This window comes from Tyto alba, unplaced genomic scaffold, assembly GCF_018691265.1.
Source record: "Tyto alba isolate M040663 unplaced genomic scaffold, T.alba_DEE_v4.0 Super-Scaffold_46, whole genome shotgun sequence".
In the NCBI taxonomy this organism is placed as follows: domain Eukaryota; kingdom Metazoa; phylum Chordata; class Aves; order Strigiformes; family Tytonidae; genus Tyto; species Tyto alba.
Window position 1 is genome coordinate 5,547,331 of NW_024881322.1, and position 15,390 is coordinate 5,562,720.

Sequence of the window (15,390 nt, forward strand, 5' to 3'; positions counted from 1 at the left end):
TGTGCTACTATACCATGAGATCTGTGTAGTTTGGACAGTGTACGGTTTTGACGCTTATCCATGGCAATAATAATAAAATGTAGTTCTTAAACCAGGTAAAATGGAGAACTTCGGGAATAATGCTGTTGAATATACTTTGGAAACTTTATTTCTAAAAGCTGGATTAGAGAATTTAACTTGCCACAGGTCAATGGGGTATTAAATCTGAAAATTTGACTGAAAGATTGAGTCATTGAAATACTGCTTTTCTCTTTTTCCAGAGGCAGTACCACAAGTTCTCTTCAGTAGGTAGTGATGACTGTGCTGGTCCTTCACCTGAGGGAAGGAATTCTCAAGTTCATTTCAGTCAGGCTATCCATTCTTCATGTTCATGACTACATAACCGCTACAGACTTTGCTCCGAAAGAAAATAGCCTGAAGTTGTAGAGGGTAGAAATTAGCAATGAGCAAATGTTACAGGTTATCCCTCTCAAAATGAGAGATCTTCCTTTGCCGAATCAAGTAGTTAGCTGAATTTTAAAAGATAAAAAGATAACTGGGGCTGTAGTCTGTCTTCTAGTGGGGTACTGACTGGGATTGGATGACTCTAGTGTTACTTCAGGCAGACTAGCTTTTAAAGTGTGATGTTTTGGGGATGCCACCACATTAATGGTGTGAACCTGAGAGTAGTACCAGTCTGTAATCAAGAGCAGGGGGGCCTGTTTTGACACATTTGAGAATAAAACTAATGCTGCAGCAGTAAACTGAGAGTGACAACTTCACTCTTGCAACTTAATTGTGATACATCCACTTAAGTGCCTTGTGTATGCAATAGCAACAAAGTGAACTAAAAGGGAAGTTAATTTCCCAACTGCTCAACATGGATTCGTTTCAATCATGGAAGATAGTGTTTAGTGTTCAGAAGCATTCCTTAGAATTTAGCAGCTCCTAAAGCAATGATCCAGTGAAGCAGTTGTGGGCAAGATTCATTAAATTCCTGTATGTGTTTAGGGAATGGGTATTCATGTCTGAAATAAGCATGTCAGGACATTAGTGGTGGGATTGCTTAACCTTTTACAGCACAGAAAGGGTTCTTAGTCAGCTCTTCAATCAAAATGCTTAGCTAGGAATCTGAAGTTTCTCAACTTCAGATTCCTTTTCAGACTGGAAAATAAGCTGTTCTATCCAGATTTCTCCTTGCTATTTATTTAAAAATCACAATAGGAATCTGACTTAACTGGAGTTATGGATTCAGGATATTCAAATCATTTTGATATTATGCAATTTTCAGGAGTAAGCATTCTGGAGATGACATAAAATACATTTGAATTTGAATGTGCAAAGGTGAAGCAAAAGTAGTGTGATTGCAATAATGTGGAAAATAATGAGGCATAAATTATTATAACCTGATACTGTTAATGAGTAACTAATGTAACAAAATGAGTAGGGAAACTAATAATTCATGTTCGACTCTATGAGCAACTTATGTTTATCAATGCATGGAGTCTGCCTAATATTTTTTTGTGTGGAATTGACAAAGCAGTGACTTGAGTGTTTAAAAACAAAGTCTTTTTGTCTTGAAGCATATTGATTATTACTGGGCTTTGGTTTTAAATGAAAATCATGAGTATTAACAGGATGTCTCCTTTGTTTTCAGGTCTTGGCACAGAATGAATATAATTAGAGAAAACAGAGATCTTGCTTGTTTCTACACAACAAAACATTCATGGAGGGGAAAGTAAGTCATTTAAAGTTTGTTGTTTTTTTAATGTTTTGTGTGACATTTTTCCTCTCCATTCTTGGTTTTAACTGCACAGTTCCTGTATTGATGGATGAAAATTGGACTAAAGGCTCCTGATGCTCAGGCTCTGAACTGAATATCTTCACTAGAATCAGTTTGGATTTTAAACATTGAGTTTTAGCCTTCCTCTGCACATGTTCCCACACTTCAGTGTAGCTCTGAAGTAGACCAGCTGACTTATTCAGCTTCTGAGTCTCTTGAACTTACTATAAAAAGCATTAATTTTAAAATGGAAATGGTTTTTCTTGGAGGGGTAGTGCCTTATGTACTTTCATAGGCGAGGGTCACTAGTCCACACATAATTAGCTTGTTGTGTAATAGATTATCTGTTAAACAACTAACTGAGATTGTTTGAACATTTACTTTACTAGAAATAAATTTCATCCCTAAGGGGGGTCTTGGATTTTAAAATTAATTTTCAGTGATGCTTCTGTCTGCAAAAGCTAGGGAACTTCTAATAAAACTATCTATTAAATTATCATAACTGGTATCTGTTATACTGTGTTTGAGGTCAGCTGTTATGCATACTTCTTAAAGCTTCATAGGAACTTTGATATCCTTAACCATCGTTCCTTCCTACATGCATAGTAGTGCTGTGGAACTGCGATTTTTTTACTTGTTACCTAAGAACAGAACAAAGAGGGCATGTTGCGTGCACCTCAGGAGCACGAGTACTGCTTTATTCTAATGATTATACCAAGAGGTGATATCTGAATCTATTGTTTGACCAGTAAGTTGAAACTGGCTTGGTTTTTTTGTTGGTCTGTGGATACTTCATGAATACTTCCTGTCAAAGACTGGGGATGCTGGGAATGAAAGGAGGATGAGATTGCAGGATGTGGCAGCCACAGATCTTTCTCAGTTTTGCTTTGAAGAACCGTGAGATTGCTTCAACGTCTAATCAAAGAGCTTCCTGCTTTTTTGTCAGCAAACTTAAAGCCCTGGGTAGTTCAGAGTCCAGACTAGACTGAACAGCTATCTGAGGGCAAAAATCATTCCTCTGCCAGGACAGATTCTTGGTTTACTTGAAATAGTTTAACATTTAGTTTTACCTCATTAGAATTCTAGCCAATACTTGTGTAAATTGAGTTTTATCTGAGTTAAGATGCATGCATTTGGATTTCTGTGGGCATGGGTGAGTAAATGGATTCTTCTAGTGGTAATAAGAGGCTGTATTGGGGTAGAATGTTAGAACAGTTTGTCCCTCTTAATCTTTCTGTTGCCCAACAGAAAATATCTGGTCTCTTCCTCTGAAGTCCTTTTGGCATATGTGCAAATTCAGTGTGCATGGGATTTGAGACGCTTGGTGAAAATTAAATACATATAACTCAGATTACTTCTCTTGCCCAATGGCTTTCATTAAAGGGCCTGTTCCTACATGATGCAAGGTGTTGAAATTAGAGTAGTATGATCTTGAACTTTTGGTACTGTTCTGATAAACTATGAAGTCTTACAGAATTTCAAGTGAAGCCTAAAGCTGAAAACTGAGTTTAAAAACTCAGTGGAACTTTACTTTTCACATAGTGAAGGGAAAAGGATTATTTAGTGAGTAGTTGCGTCTTGTGTTGATAGAGCTTCTAGTAAGCTTATATTTGAATACTTAAGTCCACTCAGTTCATAGTGATACATTCTTAGTATAATGTGTGCATAACATTAAAAAAAAAAGTCAGTAACTTAATGTGTAGTGCTAAATGAGCCTGAATCATTTTGACTATCTATACAGTGTATCATTGCTGAATGAGCTGTGTGCATGGCAGTTAAAGTATTTTCTAGTAGCACAGGTGATGATGTTCCAGTGTTGATCTGTAGTTCTGTAAAATTAATGAACACTGGCTTTCTCTTGAGTGTGGTGGTGTAAAATGTGTCTATCAAGTTCATCCTGATTAAAAAAAAAAAGTATACCTTCTGACTTTACAATGCTTTGAAGAAACTAGTGACTAAGCAATAGCCTTTTTACTAGGAAGGGGACGTTTGCTTCAAATTCTTCTCAAAGCAGCCTGGCGTTAGACTGTACTGCAGAGTAGTTTGAGAGATAATTAATGGTCAACTCTTGAAGGCCTTGAGGTGTAAGTACCTTTCTACATATTTAAAGCTGAAGTTCTGGACAAGAGCATGTTTATGCTGACGTGTAAGAATTGACTTCTTAGTCTTCTCTGTGCAACAAGATTTGGGTCTTCTGAATTTACCTAGGGAGAGGAGATGAAGGAAATGGTAACTTGGCAAATCTGCTGTTTTGTTTTGTGTTCCTTGTCACATCACATATTAAGAATGCTGAACAATAAATATACTTCCTAAATCTTGAAATGCTGGCTTGAGCATGAGGGGAAAAAAGGAAGGGGCTGTAATGTTTGGAAGCTGGTCTTCAATTATGTGTGAACATTGCAGATCCTTACTCTGCTGCAAAGTACTGTGAAGCTCTTCAGTGTGTTAAGTGAGTAAACAAAATTAAACAACTAATAAAGTGCTTTATTACTTGTGATAAGTTAAAGTTCTTTAGAACAGCATAAACAATCCTTATTTGTAAATCATACGAAAGACAGAATACCTACCTAAATTGTGGAATGAGAAGAGGGAACAGTTGGTTTGTTCAAAGGATTTTTTTATTATCTAAGAACTGGATCATTCTTTGACAGACCAAATATAGCGGAATTATTAGCAGATAGAGTAACTTGAAATGTTTGGCTTCATTACTACAACTTCTCTTGACCTGCACCTTAAATAAAGAAAATTCAAGTACCTGGAGAAACTAATAGGTTTTTCAAATAGATTAAAGATCTTTAAGGTGGCAGATCACTTTATTACAGATTTTCCTAAGCTTTGAAGAAAACAGGCACTTGCTTTAATTCCTAGATAAACTTCTTCAGGCCAGTAATGGCTTGAACTTGCATCAGTTTGAATAATCGTGGAAAATGGTAGGGAATTATGTCTGTGAGATTGACTGGGTCAGACAGATACTCTTGACCTTGTTATTATGAAAGAAGGGAGGATAGGTCAGATAACATGCGGGAGCAGCTCTGAATGCACCTGAAGCCCATACAAAGTTTGACCTTATACAGGAATGATGGCTTGTGCTGTAGACCTGGCAAGTGAGAGAGAAAGGACTGCAACACAAGAATGCAAAGAAGGAGGAAAGAAATGACTTGCTGATTGATGCAGTATCCAGTATGTCATGGATCCAGATTAGTTAGCCACCTGGTTGATCCTGTCATGTTCTTTCCCCAGCAAACCCCCAGTTTACCCAGAACTGAAACTTAAATTGCTACACTGAATTAGTTTTAATATGGACATCTAGCCAAAGAATCTTTGTTTGGTTCAAGCTCAAGAAAGGCATCCATGTTCAGATACTGTTTCTTTGGTCAGAGCATACTTACTGAAACTGGCTCTGACTCAGGTTAGGCTTGACTTTCTGGGCAGGACTGCTTCCAGATAGGAGTACCATAGAACAAGAAGTCTGTACACATAGTAAGGGATTAGTAATAATCTACTGTTTCAAACTCTGGTTAGTTATGTTGCAGAACTTTACGATTTAGAAATATGTAAATAGTCTCGATACAAAGAGTTGGTTCAGGGTATGCTGTGAATATTGTCTAGGAAATGAAACCATGGTAAAGCTTCTATTTTGCACTTGATGCATCTAAATTTCTTCGCTGTAGCTCACTGCTGTTTGTTTATGGTATGCCTTAAATGTAAGTACTTTGCTACAGCTGTTCTTTAAGCACTCTGGCAGTTAGCATATTTGTAATATCGAAGTACAGTGACTAGCTGAGTAGTGAACTATAGCCTCAGTGATCTGAGTCTCTCTGAGTTTAACAGTCTTAGTTTTCCTCAAGATGAAAAAAACTAGGCTTGGCCATGGTAACACTTTGACTTGTTACAATGTTGTGACCAGGTGTGTAAATTGGATTATTTCATGTTGCAACTGTTTTCTGAGAGGGTTTAGGGCAGATGCTTTAGAGTATTGCAGAAGTATTTTTTTCCTATCTGTGTACTCTTTTTAGAATTTTTTCTGCTCTGGTAGTACCTTCCAGTGCATGTTCCAAGAGTGTTTGGTCCTGACTTAGCCAATAACTGAGGAAAAGGTATACATAAGAAAACATATTTAAAAGTAGCTAGCTTGTATTTGTCCTGTATGGATATATAGAACAGAGGAGCTTAAGATATTATGTAGGTAAACTGCAAACTAACAACAAAGAAAACTCCATATCCATTTCCTAACAAAGATGTGTGTGTAGTTTAACATAATTTTTGCAGTCCAAAAGGGGTTTTCTGTGCCTTCTGGAGAAACTAACACTATTCTGTATTCTAGGTATAAGAGAGTCTTTTCAGTTGGAACCCATGCCATCACAACATACAATCCCAACACACTAGAAGTTACAAATCAGGTAACTATTGATTTTGAAGTTGATTTCTGGCTTATGTTCACCATCTGGAGTGATAGTGGCATTCAGTCTTCAGAAAATATCTAGTCTGACAAGAGCTCAGCAAAACCAGAAGGTGTGGCAGCTGCTACAAGAGCACACATAACAGAAAACTGGTGTTGCCTTCACTATTTCTGCAAATATCCAGTGGTTTTTGTACTTTTAGGCAGTTTGTCTTTACTGGGCAGTAAGTAGGAGTTTGCTTTTGGATGTGGTGTTCCGAATGAACTAGGGTAAGTTTGATCACTGTGAGCCTATATGTCCCTGAAGGGAGTCAGGACACTTACTTTGCAGAGTATCAAACAGGAAGCTTAAGCTAAATCTGTCACGTAACGTGCTAGCTATTGTCTCGTTACAGCAACTCAGTTGTTATAGATAGTAAAGTTTTTTGAGTGGAGGAGATGTAGCTTTAAAATTACTAACAGTATAACCTAGATACTTTTAATTGTCTAGTGGCCTTATGGAGATATCTGCAGTATTTCTCCTGTTGGAAAAGGACAAGGAACAGAATTTAGTCTCACTTTTCGCAAAGGGAGTGGAAAAAAGTCTGAAACTCTTAAGTTTTCCACAGAGCACAGAACAGAACTCCTTACAGAGGCATTGGTAAGTTTTTTTCTTTTTTTTTTTTTTCCTTCAAACAAGCACTAAGTACTTGGTGATCATTACCATTTCTGTTAGCTTACTATGCTTTCTTTTCTTACATAAATGGTAGGAAAGGAAGTTGTCTTATCAGATATTAGGTTAATGAACTTGATCTAGTATTATCTGCAGCAACTAGTGTGTGATTCTTAAATGGTAAAGCTACAAATACTGAATATATTAGACTGCAGTGGAATGGTGAGCCTTCAAGGAGGCTTAGAGTCCTTTAAAACAGCATCAGTTTAAATGTAGACTTTTTGGACAGACTGGCTATCATATTTGCATTCTTTCATGGTTAACTTTTTTTAAAAACAGAGATTCAGGACAGACTTCTCTGAAGGAAAAATCACAGGACGGGTAAGTGTCTGGCTTGTCTGGATCATGTGCAGTTTAATGAAATGATCTAAAGACTCCTACTTTGTTCATGTGTGTTATGCTTGTGCTATATGCACATCCCTAAAACAGCTTTTGTAAATTTTACATCTGAAGTCTTGCTTTGAGAAAACTAAGAGTTTGTTCAAAAGCAGTGGGAACCTTCTCAACAGTAGAGTATTTGAGTTCTCTTCACTTGGCCTGAGTCTTACAGTGGTACAGTTAATGACTGTGAATGTTACTGCTGAAATAAAAGGGTTTGCCATGTGGAGTCCTTATTTAGAGAGAAAAGGAAGAAGGAAAACATAATCTTTGATTAATTATTCAGTGTTTACTACTTCCAGCACTTTACTTTCTAATGCTAAAGTGTTCTGCATAACATCCTGAACACTTGATGTGGGAATATTGTTCCTTAGGAGGATATCTGTAGGTTGGATTAAAGACAAGATTGCCATTTAATGAATCTTAGTAATATAATAATAACCAAGGCTGTATAGTGAGCTGGACTTTATATTTGCTTTTATGTTGTCTGGTCACAGAAGATAGCACTTAAAGTATCTTAAAGCATTGCATAGAATAAATTTTCAGTGATGAGTATAGTAACACTGCTGGAATATGAGGGTCCCTTTTACTGTAGTTTAGAGCAGACCTAAATTTTGCTGGTTTCAATAAGTCTGTACTTGGAATATGACTGCAGGACATGAAAAATATGCACTGTAGTGATAAGTTTACTTATCTAACTGCAGTGCACAGAGTCTGTGAATAGTCTGCCTTCTGCAGCAAGAGAAACTTACTCCCTTTTGGAGCAGCTGTTTTGTGATTGCTGTTCTCTCTTCAAAATGCATTAAGCTGTGACTTTTCCTTGTCAGTCAACAGCTACTTTCCTTTGATTCATAGTGTTAGCATAGATAAGAGCATTAAGGAAATTGATACAATTTTTTGTACTTTACACCCATGCTGCTTACCAGATTGGAAAAGAACTATTGCTGTGTAGTAAAGGAATGTGTGTGTAGATGTCTGAAAGTATCTGTCTCTCCAGAGGTATAACTGCTATAAACATCACTGGAGCGATACAAGGAAACCTGTGATTCTGGAAGTGACTCCTGGAGGTATTGACCAAATTGATCCTGCAACAAATAAAGTCCTGTGCTCCTATGACTACAGAAACATTGAAGGCTTTGTTGATATTGTTCGCTATCAGGGAGGCTTCTGTATCCTCTATGGAGGGTTTAGTAGATTGGTGAGTACTAAAGCAAAACATCTTGGTATGGTGCTTAGGATGTTTACAGCTGCATACTTAATAATGAAGCTTCAACATAGATGCGTATACTTGTCTGCTTAAATTTTGGGACCTGCCTGTGGAGCTTCAAGGCTTGTGGACAGGTTTTAAAACTTTTTCCAAAGGAAATTAGTTAAAATATTTGAGAGCAATGTTTGGGTGTTTTTTTGCTTACTGCATATCTTAAAACTACAGAGCATAAAATATCCAGCTATTTATATTTGGATAGTGAATATGAATGCAATGTGGACGTGGAGTTTCCTGACATTTCTCAGCTACAAAAGTGACAGGCAGTGTTGCTAATCTACCGAACTGATGGAGTGATTCTATTCAGGAAGAGATTGATCAGTGGTGATGCTTTCTTTTTAGGCCTGTGATCTGATACGCAGGAGCTTTGCCTGGGAAATACTGCATGTTGGCTTCAAAATCTTAAAAGGGTTTCTGTGTATTATACTGCAAGCAGCTGAAATGGAACTTTAGGAATAGATTAATGGTTACTAATGTATATACAGCTACCTCAGTCACTACTAATGAAATTGGATTCTGTTCCCTAGATCAGGGTTTCCAAGTCTTGTATTGCAGCACACTTTTCTCTGACATAAAACTAGCAATATGGAATTGATTCTCTAAAGCTGCTTTAACCTTGCCTAGCAAGGCTGGATAGCAGCCCTTAAAGATAGCAGCTGTGGCTACCACTGTGGTTCTCTGGCTCCTCACTCCAGCCAGGCTGGCAGGATCAGTTGCTGAGGGTGGACAGGCAGGTCATGCAGACCTTTACTTTAATGGCATGCTAATGTGTAGCAGGGCACCCTTTAGGAATAGCTGCTATAGATTTTTTTTTCTTTTTGAAAGGCAAACGTAAGCCTAATGGTGCATCTCTTGCATAATACCTCTTCTCTTTATACCATGCACTTAGCAAAGGCAAGTCCAGCTGCTGGGTACATTCTCTACTGTTAGTACATAGTGGAGGATTATTTATGGAACTGATTTGTTGAGCCATATTTTTCACTTATTTTTCCCTGTCAAAACTTGCAGCACCTGTTTGCATCTGAGCAGAGGGAGGAGATCATCAAAAGTGCAATAGAGCATGCTGGCAATTTCATAGGTATCTCTCTGCGGATAAGGAAAGAATCTCTAGAATTTGAGCAATACTTGAATCTTCGCTTCGGAAAATACAGCAATGATGAATCTGTAACATCTTTAGCAGAGTTTGTTGTTCAAAAAATAACACCTAGGCATTCGGTAAGGGTATCAAACTGAACTTACTTGGTGCCTCTTAGCAGCTAAGAATTCTCTTTCCTAACATGCCTTATTTTTTTTTCTTAAAAAGGAGCCTGTGAAAAGAGTACTAGCTCTTACAGAAGCTTGCTTAGTTGAGCGGGATCCAGCTACCTATAACATTGCAACTTTGAAACCTTTAGGCGAGGTAAGAGGAGACCTTTCTCAGTACTGCTTTTTCAAATAGAAGTTCTAAAAGATGATAATAGTAGGAATTTGATAGTATACAGAAGGTGGCCTTAATTTGTAGAGTAGATAAATAACACTGCTTCATGAATGTGATGCTTATCTCCTATTTTTAGGTATTTGCGATAGTATGTGACACTGAAAACCCCCAGCTTTTTACTATTGAATTTATCAAAGGACAAATTCGGAAATACTCTTCAACAGAAAGGTAACTTGAGCTCCTGTGGGTTATAAATTCAAATGAAGGTTGCCATTGTAGTGGTGCTAGTTTCTCAGGTCCCATAAACTCTGACCCTAGGAAGTGTTAACTCAAAGCTTTGCTATTCTAGTGGTCTGCCACTTACAAATCAAGATTTATTACAGGATCTAAATATCTCCCTAATTATCTTCATCTCAATTTTAAGCAAATCTGTCCAGAAGTTTTCTGATGAACATGTAGAGGTGTTGGACGGTTAGACTTTCTTCTAAGCAATGTTGCTCTGTGCATGTTGTACTTGATTAAGCAGTATATCTGTGACAAGGGCAGAAAGCACAATTTAAGTGATGTGGAAATGTGAAGGCTGTAAACCCTTTGAGCTTCTGCTTGGGATGGTCTTGGTTGATTCTATTGAAAACAACCAACAGAATAGTCCCTGAGTGACTTGCAGTTGTAATGCAGTCTAATCCTGCTAAGTGAGGTTTTGCAGAAAGCCCAGGGATGAATTGGCTCATGACATGTGTAACTCATTAACAGATCATCTAGAAGCTATCTCTTAAGTGAAAGGCTGCAGCTGGCTCTACTGAGTGTAAAACAGCTCTGTTCTGTCTTACACCCTGAATAAAGGAACACTTGAAAGGTAGTGACTTCTTCCAGGGGTGTAGCTGTTAGCAGCAGTGTTAGTAAGAGATTCCAAGTATTGCTGCATATCATTCTGTGCTCGATTTCCGCTTCCCTCCCCCCTGCCCCTTGCCTTTTTTTCTTAACTTGGCTCTTCAGCATCATTTTCCTGATCTAAATTGTACTTGTATGTCTTTCTCCCAATGCAGAGATTCTCTCCTGGCTAGCTTGTTGGATGGAGTGAGAGCTTCTGGTAATAGAGATGTCTGTGTGAAAATGACCTCCACACACAAAGGCCAGCGTTGGGGATTACTCAGTATGCCTGTAGATGAAGAAGTAGAGAGCCTTCATCTCAGGTTTTTGGCTGCTCCTCCAAGTAAGCTCATGCTTATTATGTGGTTTTATAGTGCTCTTTAAAGCATCCAGATACTTAGTTAGGTACTGTGCACTTAACTTTTGTTATGTCTTCTTCCAGATGGTAACTTTGCAGATGCTGTGTTCAGGTTCAATGCTAACATTTCCTACAGTGGGGTACTACATGCAGTTACACAAGATGTAAGAATAAATCCTCTGCCCGTCCTCTCAAGATGTTGTTAGTGCATAAAGACACTAATAATTGTTATTTCTTAACCAGGGTCTTTTTTCAGAAAACAAGGAGAAACTCATTAATAATGCCATAACAGCACTGCTCTCGCAGGAGGGAGATATTGCAGCATCTAATGCAGAGCTTGAAAGCCAATTCCAAGCAGTAAGACGACTAGTGGCTTCAAAAGCAGGCTTCCTTGCCTTTACTCAGCTTCCAAAGTAAGTGTGAAGTCTCTTCAAGTATGGAATTAGTAGGTGAAGACAGTTTTTGAGCTTTTGATGATGTCTTATCTTAAAAACTGAGAATTGGAGTTAAGTCTCACTTCTGAAAAAGACTAGAAGACTCTGTACGCGGTTGCTTCTAGTAGAATGAGGCTGTTATCAGGCCTTAATGTAAATTGAGAACCCCAGTTGTTCATTAGTATATGAAACTAATTATTTTATTGCTATATACTTTCTGTCTTGAGTCAAATATGGTTTTTAAAATGCACCTTCATCTGGCCTTGAAGTAGGCAGTTCTTCATTTTTAAAGTATGTTGATGCCATCGATATCTTCAGTTCAACAGAAGGTAGAACTTGATTTTAGGAAGTTGAGTTGTACTCCTACAGTAAGTACACACTGCTTGGAGTTTGTGTCTTTAATTATATAATATAAGGAAACAGAAAAACTGCCTGATGTTCTTCTGAAAATGAAAAATTCTTTGGAATATTTCTGACTGCATTATGGGGCAATGGAATGATGTGAAGAGTAGCATACACACTTAGTCAGAGACCTTTATAAAGTTCTATTTCTCTGTGAACAGTGTCCTGTACTATTACTATCTCTTAACTACAGAATTATGGTTTTGTTTTGGTGAATATGGTCTGGCATATTGTTAACAGTGAAGTCAATATTAACATTTCCTGCCAAGGAGTCTCAGATATATGTAGACATCAAGGTACTCTCTTGCCAAATGCGATGGGAATATGCCACTTCTGATCCCCAATTGGACTTTTATCTTAAAACTAAGATTTCGGTTTCCTCTCTAATCTTAGTAGTTTTGCTTTCCTTTCAAAAGATTTCGAGAACGATTAGGAGTGAAGGTTGTGAAAGCCCTCAAGAGGAACAATGACGGAGTAACCCATGCCTCTATTGACATGCTTTGTGCTCTTATGTGTGTAAGTATTAAATTACAGATTCTTTCACTTTGTAATGTGTTAACTTCAGTCTCCTGAAAGACAAATATGGACTGCACTTCAATTTGCAGTGTGCTCAGACATGAAATAACTTGTTGTACAGCGATTTCCTGCTTAACTAGAACTTGAAGTAGGAGATGCTTCTTACACGGGTTCAGAGTATGGCTTTTGGACTACAGTTGTTAAGAACTGGGGGGTTGAAATGTGACTGCATAGTGAATACTTTTTCTTTTTATAGCCCATGCATGATGACTATGACTTGAGGCAGGAGCAGTTGAACAAAGCTTCCCTTCTTTCCTCAAAGAAGTTTCTAGAAAATCTACTAGAGAAATTTAATTCCCATGTGGTAAGTCAAATTTTGAAAACAGCTGCTTTAACTGCCTTTTCTTATTGCTATGAAAACACTTCTGTCATACTTGGATATATCTTTGAACGTATTTGTATCTGCAATTAAAGTGCAGAAAATACAGCTGTGTCTGGCACTGAGGCTTGTTTGAAATAAGTTTGGATCTTGACAGGTTAGAATGTATCTGTCTATTCTGCAGAATTTGAGTGTCTGTATTACATACCTGTCTTCCTAATTTCAGGAACATGGGACAGGTGCCCTAGTAATTAGTTCGCTTCTGGACTTCCTGACATTTGCCCTATGTGCTCCGTATAGTGAGACTACTGAGGGGCAGCAGTTTGACATGTTGTTGGAAATGGTGGCATCTAATGGAAGAACGCTATTTAAGCTCTTTCAGGTAAGATTTTATGATTTTTTTATTATTATTAAAGGCCTTAAGTAGTCAGTGGACATGAACTTTTTGTTGTTCTCCTGAAAGACAAATTTTTCTACGGTTCGGCTGGTTAAATGTGCCTAAATGTTTTTTTTTTTACCTGGTGGAGTTTTACGGTGACCTATTGCTTTACCTTCAGATATAAGACTGAGGTGGTTATTCCATAGTGAATGATATGCCAAGTCATTGTAGAATAGACTGCCTGGGACTTGTTTCCAGAAACACTTTAAAACACCAGTTAAATATTAAGTTAGATTCAGCAGATGCACAGATCTTCCTGTGTTTAGGGAACCTGCCACCTTTTTGTTTCTCTCAGTAAATGAGAGTTACAAAACAAGAGTAACATCTTCAGTAGTAAACCTGTAAGAATTCTTGGATTTTTAGCTGAAATATCAATGGCTTTTTTTTTTCTTGTAAAAACAGTATGTTGTTCTGCTTCTTGGTTAGTGTCAGCTTATGCCAGACAGTTTCCCCAGCGTTATTCCAGCTTCTCTGGCACATACTGCTGTTCAGTGCCAAGAAGTCCATCTGACAGTACGTGAGTGATTCTTGTTTAAAGGTATAGGGTAGGAACTGTTCCTGGGGCTAGCTCGCACAAAGCTGAAATCCTAACTTTTGCCCAGAACTGGAGGTAGAACAGCCAAGTAGATGAGTGAAGGAAACTGAATCACAGGTGATCTAATCTTCAAAATTTTGCACTTGGGTAATTATTTTGTCAATGTTCTATTTTAGCACCCTTCCATGGCAATTGTGAAAGGAGCAGGTTTGGTAATGAAGGCAATAATAGAGGTGAGATTGTTATCAGTGTTACCTGGGATAGCATACTAAATATGTACTGTTGCTTTTGGAAGTGCAATTGCTTACCAATACAAGCTAATTTTATTAGCTTCTCTTGGTGGGGATGAGGGGGGAAGGTGAGGAACAGAACACCTGCTTAATTGAGACTGGTTTAATGTAGCAACTTGCTTTATCTCACACTTGGGGGTTTGGAAGGCATGTGAGTTGGGATGTTAGGTAGTGCCTTGCATGTTTTCATACTGCAGTCAGGATTTGGCTGTTAATGTTGTACGTAGCTCAGTCACATACCTCAGAGCCCCTGGACTTCTCCTGCATGTTAAAGGGGGTGTCTCAGGGAGGAGAGGCTGTGTTTCCTGGGACTCACTGCCAGATGGAATGGGACTGGGATTCACAGGCAGTAGTGTCCCAGAGCAGACTAGTGATGTCAGCCTCTGTTGTTCTTGCTCTTTCTGCCTCAGCAAAGGATGATTTGGCTTTGTTAGTTTTCATACCACATGATGTGTATGGGCCAAGTCCATACTTGTCAAGGGCTGCTCGTGATTGTTGCAGGGTGGCCTTGCTAACTGACTCTTGACACTTCCTGTGTTGAAATTCAGGGCTTAAGTTGGTGTCTCATTGTATCACAATGGCTTATGCATCTGAAATGCATCTAGTACTTTCTTGGAACGAAAGTGAATGAACACCTGAAATAGAGGTATTATAAGTCTGCAAGTTTCCATTGATATAACTGATAAACAGCATAGTAACTTCTAGCTAATGTTATTACAACTCCTGTCACTTGAACTATAGTGAGACATGGGCAAATAAAAAATGCAGTGAAAGGTATTTCTTAATTATTCATTGCAACTATCGTATATTGATTGTGACAGTCTTACCCATGTGGCTGCCTACACCAGACAGCACCAGTTAATCTTAAATGGTTACTGTCAAAGTCAAGCAACAAGCAATTACTTGTGCCTGTCATTTTTTGTTTAATCCTGATTTGCAGTTGCAGTGTGGAAATGGTACTTGTAAATGTACTACCAACCTCCTGATCTATGATGGGAGACATGCATCTTACCCTATCCAGTTACTGTCCTCATAGATACAACTACCACTTATCTGGTCCATGGCTTTACTGCAACTTTGATCAGCTACTGTCAAGAACTTGTACTTAAAGTCTGGCTTCTGGCTTTTGGACATTAGTTGACGTAATTGATGGTGAAAAAGGCCTTGGAACTGTAGACTAAGATAAAAGCAGCTTAACTAAGATTCTTTCTTTAGTAATCATCTTGCCCTGTTTC

General features: G+C 38.1%; 1 protein-coding gene across 5 annotated transcripts in view; it reads left to right on the forward strand.

The window, feature by feature from the left end:
• DNAJC13 (DnaJ heat shock protein family (Hsp40) member C13) overlaps positions 1 to 15,390 on the forward strand; it is a 56,038-nt gene that overhangs the window by 5,292 nt on the left and 35,356 nt on the right. For all 5 annotated transcript variants that reach the window (XR_004406847.2, XM_042806380.1, XM_032991205.2 and 2 more), the window contains exons 2-16: positions 1,637 to 1,717; positions 6,087 to 6,162; positions 6,652 to 6,801; positions 7,153 to 7,194; positions 8,249 to 8,449; positions 9,524 to 9,730; positions 9,819 to 9,914; positions 10,069 to 10,160; positions 10,979 to 11,145; positions 11,245 to 11,324; positions 11,404 to 11,573; positions 12,413 to 12,512; positions 12,769 to 12,876; positions 13,118 to 13,273; positions 14,042 to 14,098. Coding sequence is in view for 4 of the 5 variants with exons in the window: in XM_042806380.1 (XP_042662314.1) it covers positions 1,650 to 1,717; positions 6,087 to 6,162; positions 6,652 to 6,801; positions 7,153 to 7,194; positions 8,249 to 8,449; positions 9,524 to 9,730; positions 9,819 to 9,914; positions 10,069 to 10,160; positions 10,979 to 11,145; positions 11,245 to 11,324; positions 11,404 to 11,573; positions 12,413 to 12,512; positions 12,769 to 12,876; positions 13,118 to 13,273; positions 14,042 to 14,098 (1,770 nt within the window). In the remaining variant the exon portion in view is untranslated. The remainder of the gene's footprint in view (positions 1 to 1,636; positions 1,718 to 6,086; positions 6,163 to 6,651; positions 6,802 to 7,152; positions 7,195 to 8,248; positions 8,450 to 9,523; positions 9,731 to 9,818; positions 9,915 to 10,068; positions 10,161 to 10,978; positions 11,146 to 11,244; positions 11,325 to 11,403; positions 11,574 to 12,412; positions 12,513 to 12,768; positions 12,877 to 13,117; positions 13,274 to 14,041; positions 14,099 to 15,390) is intronic.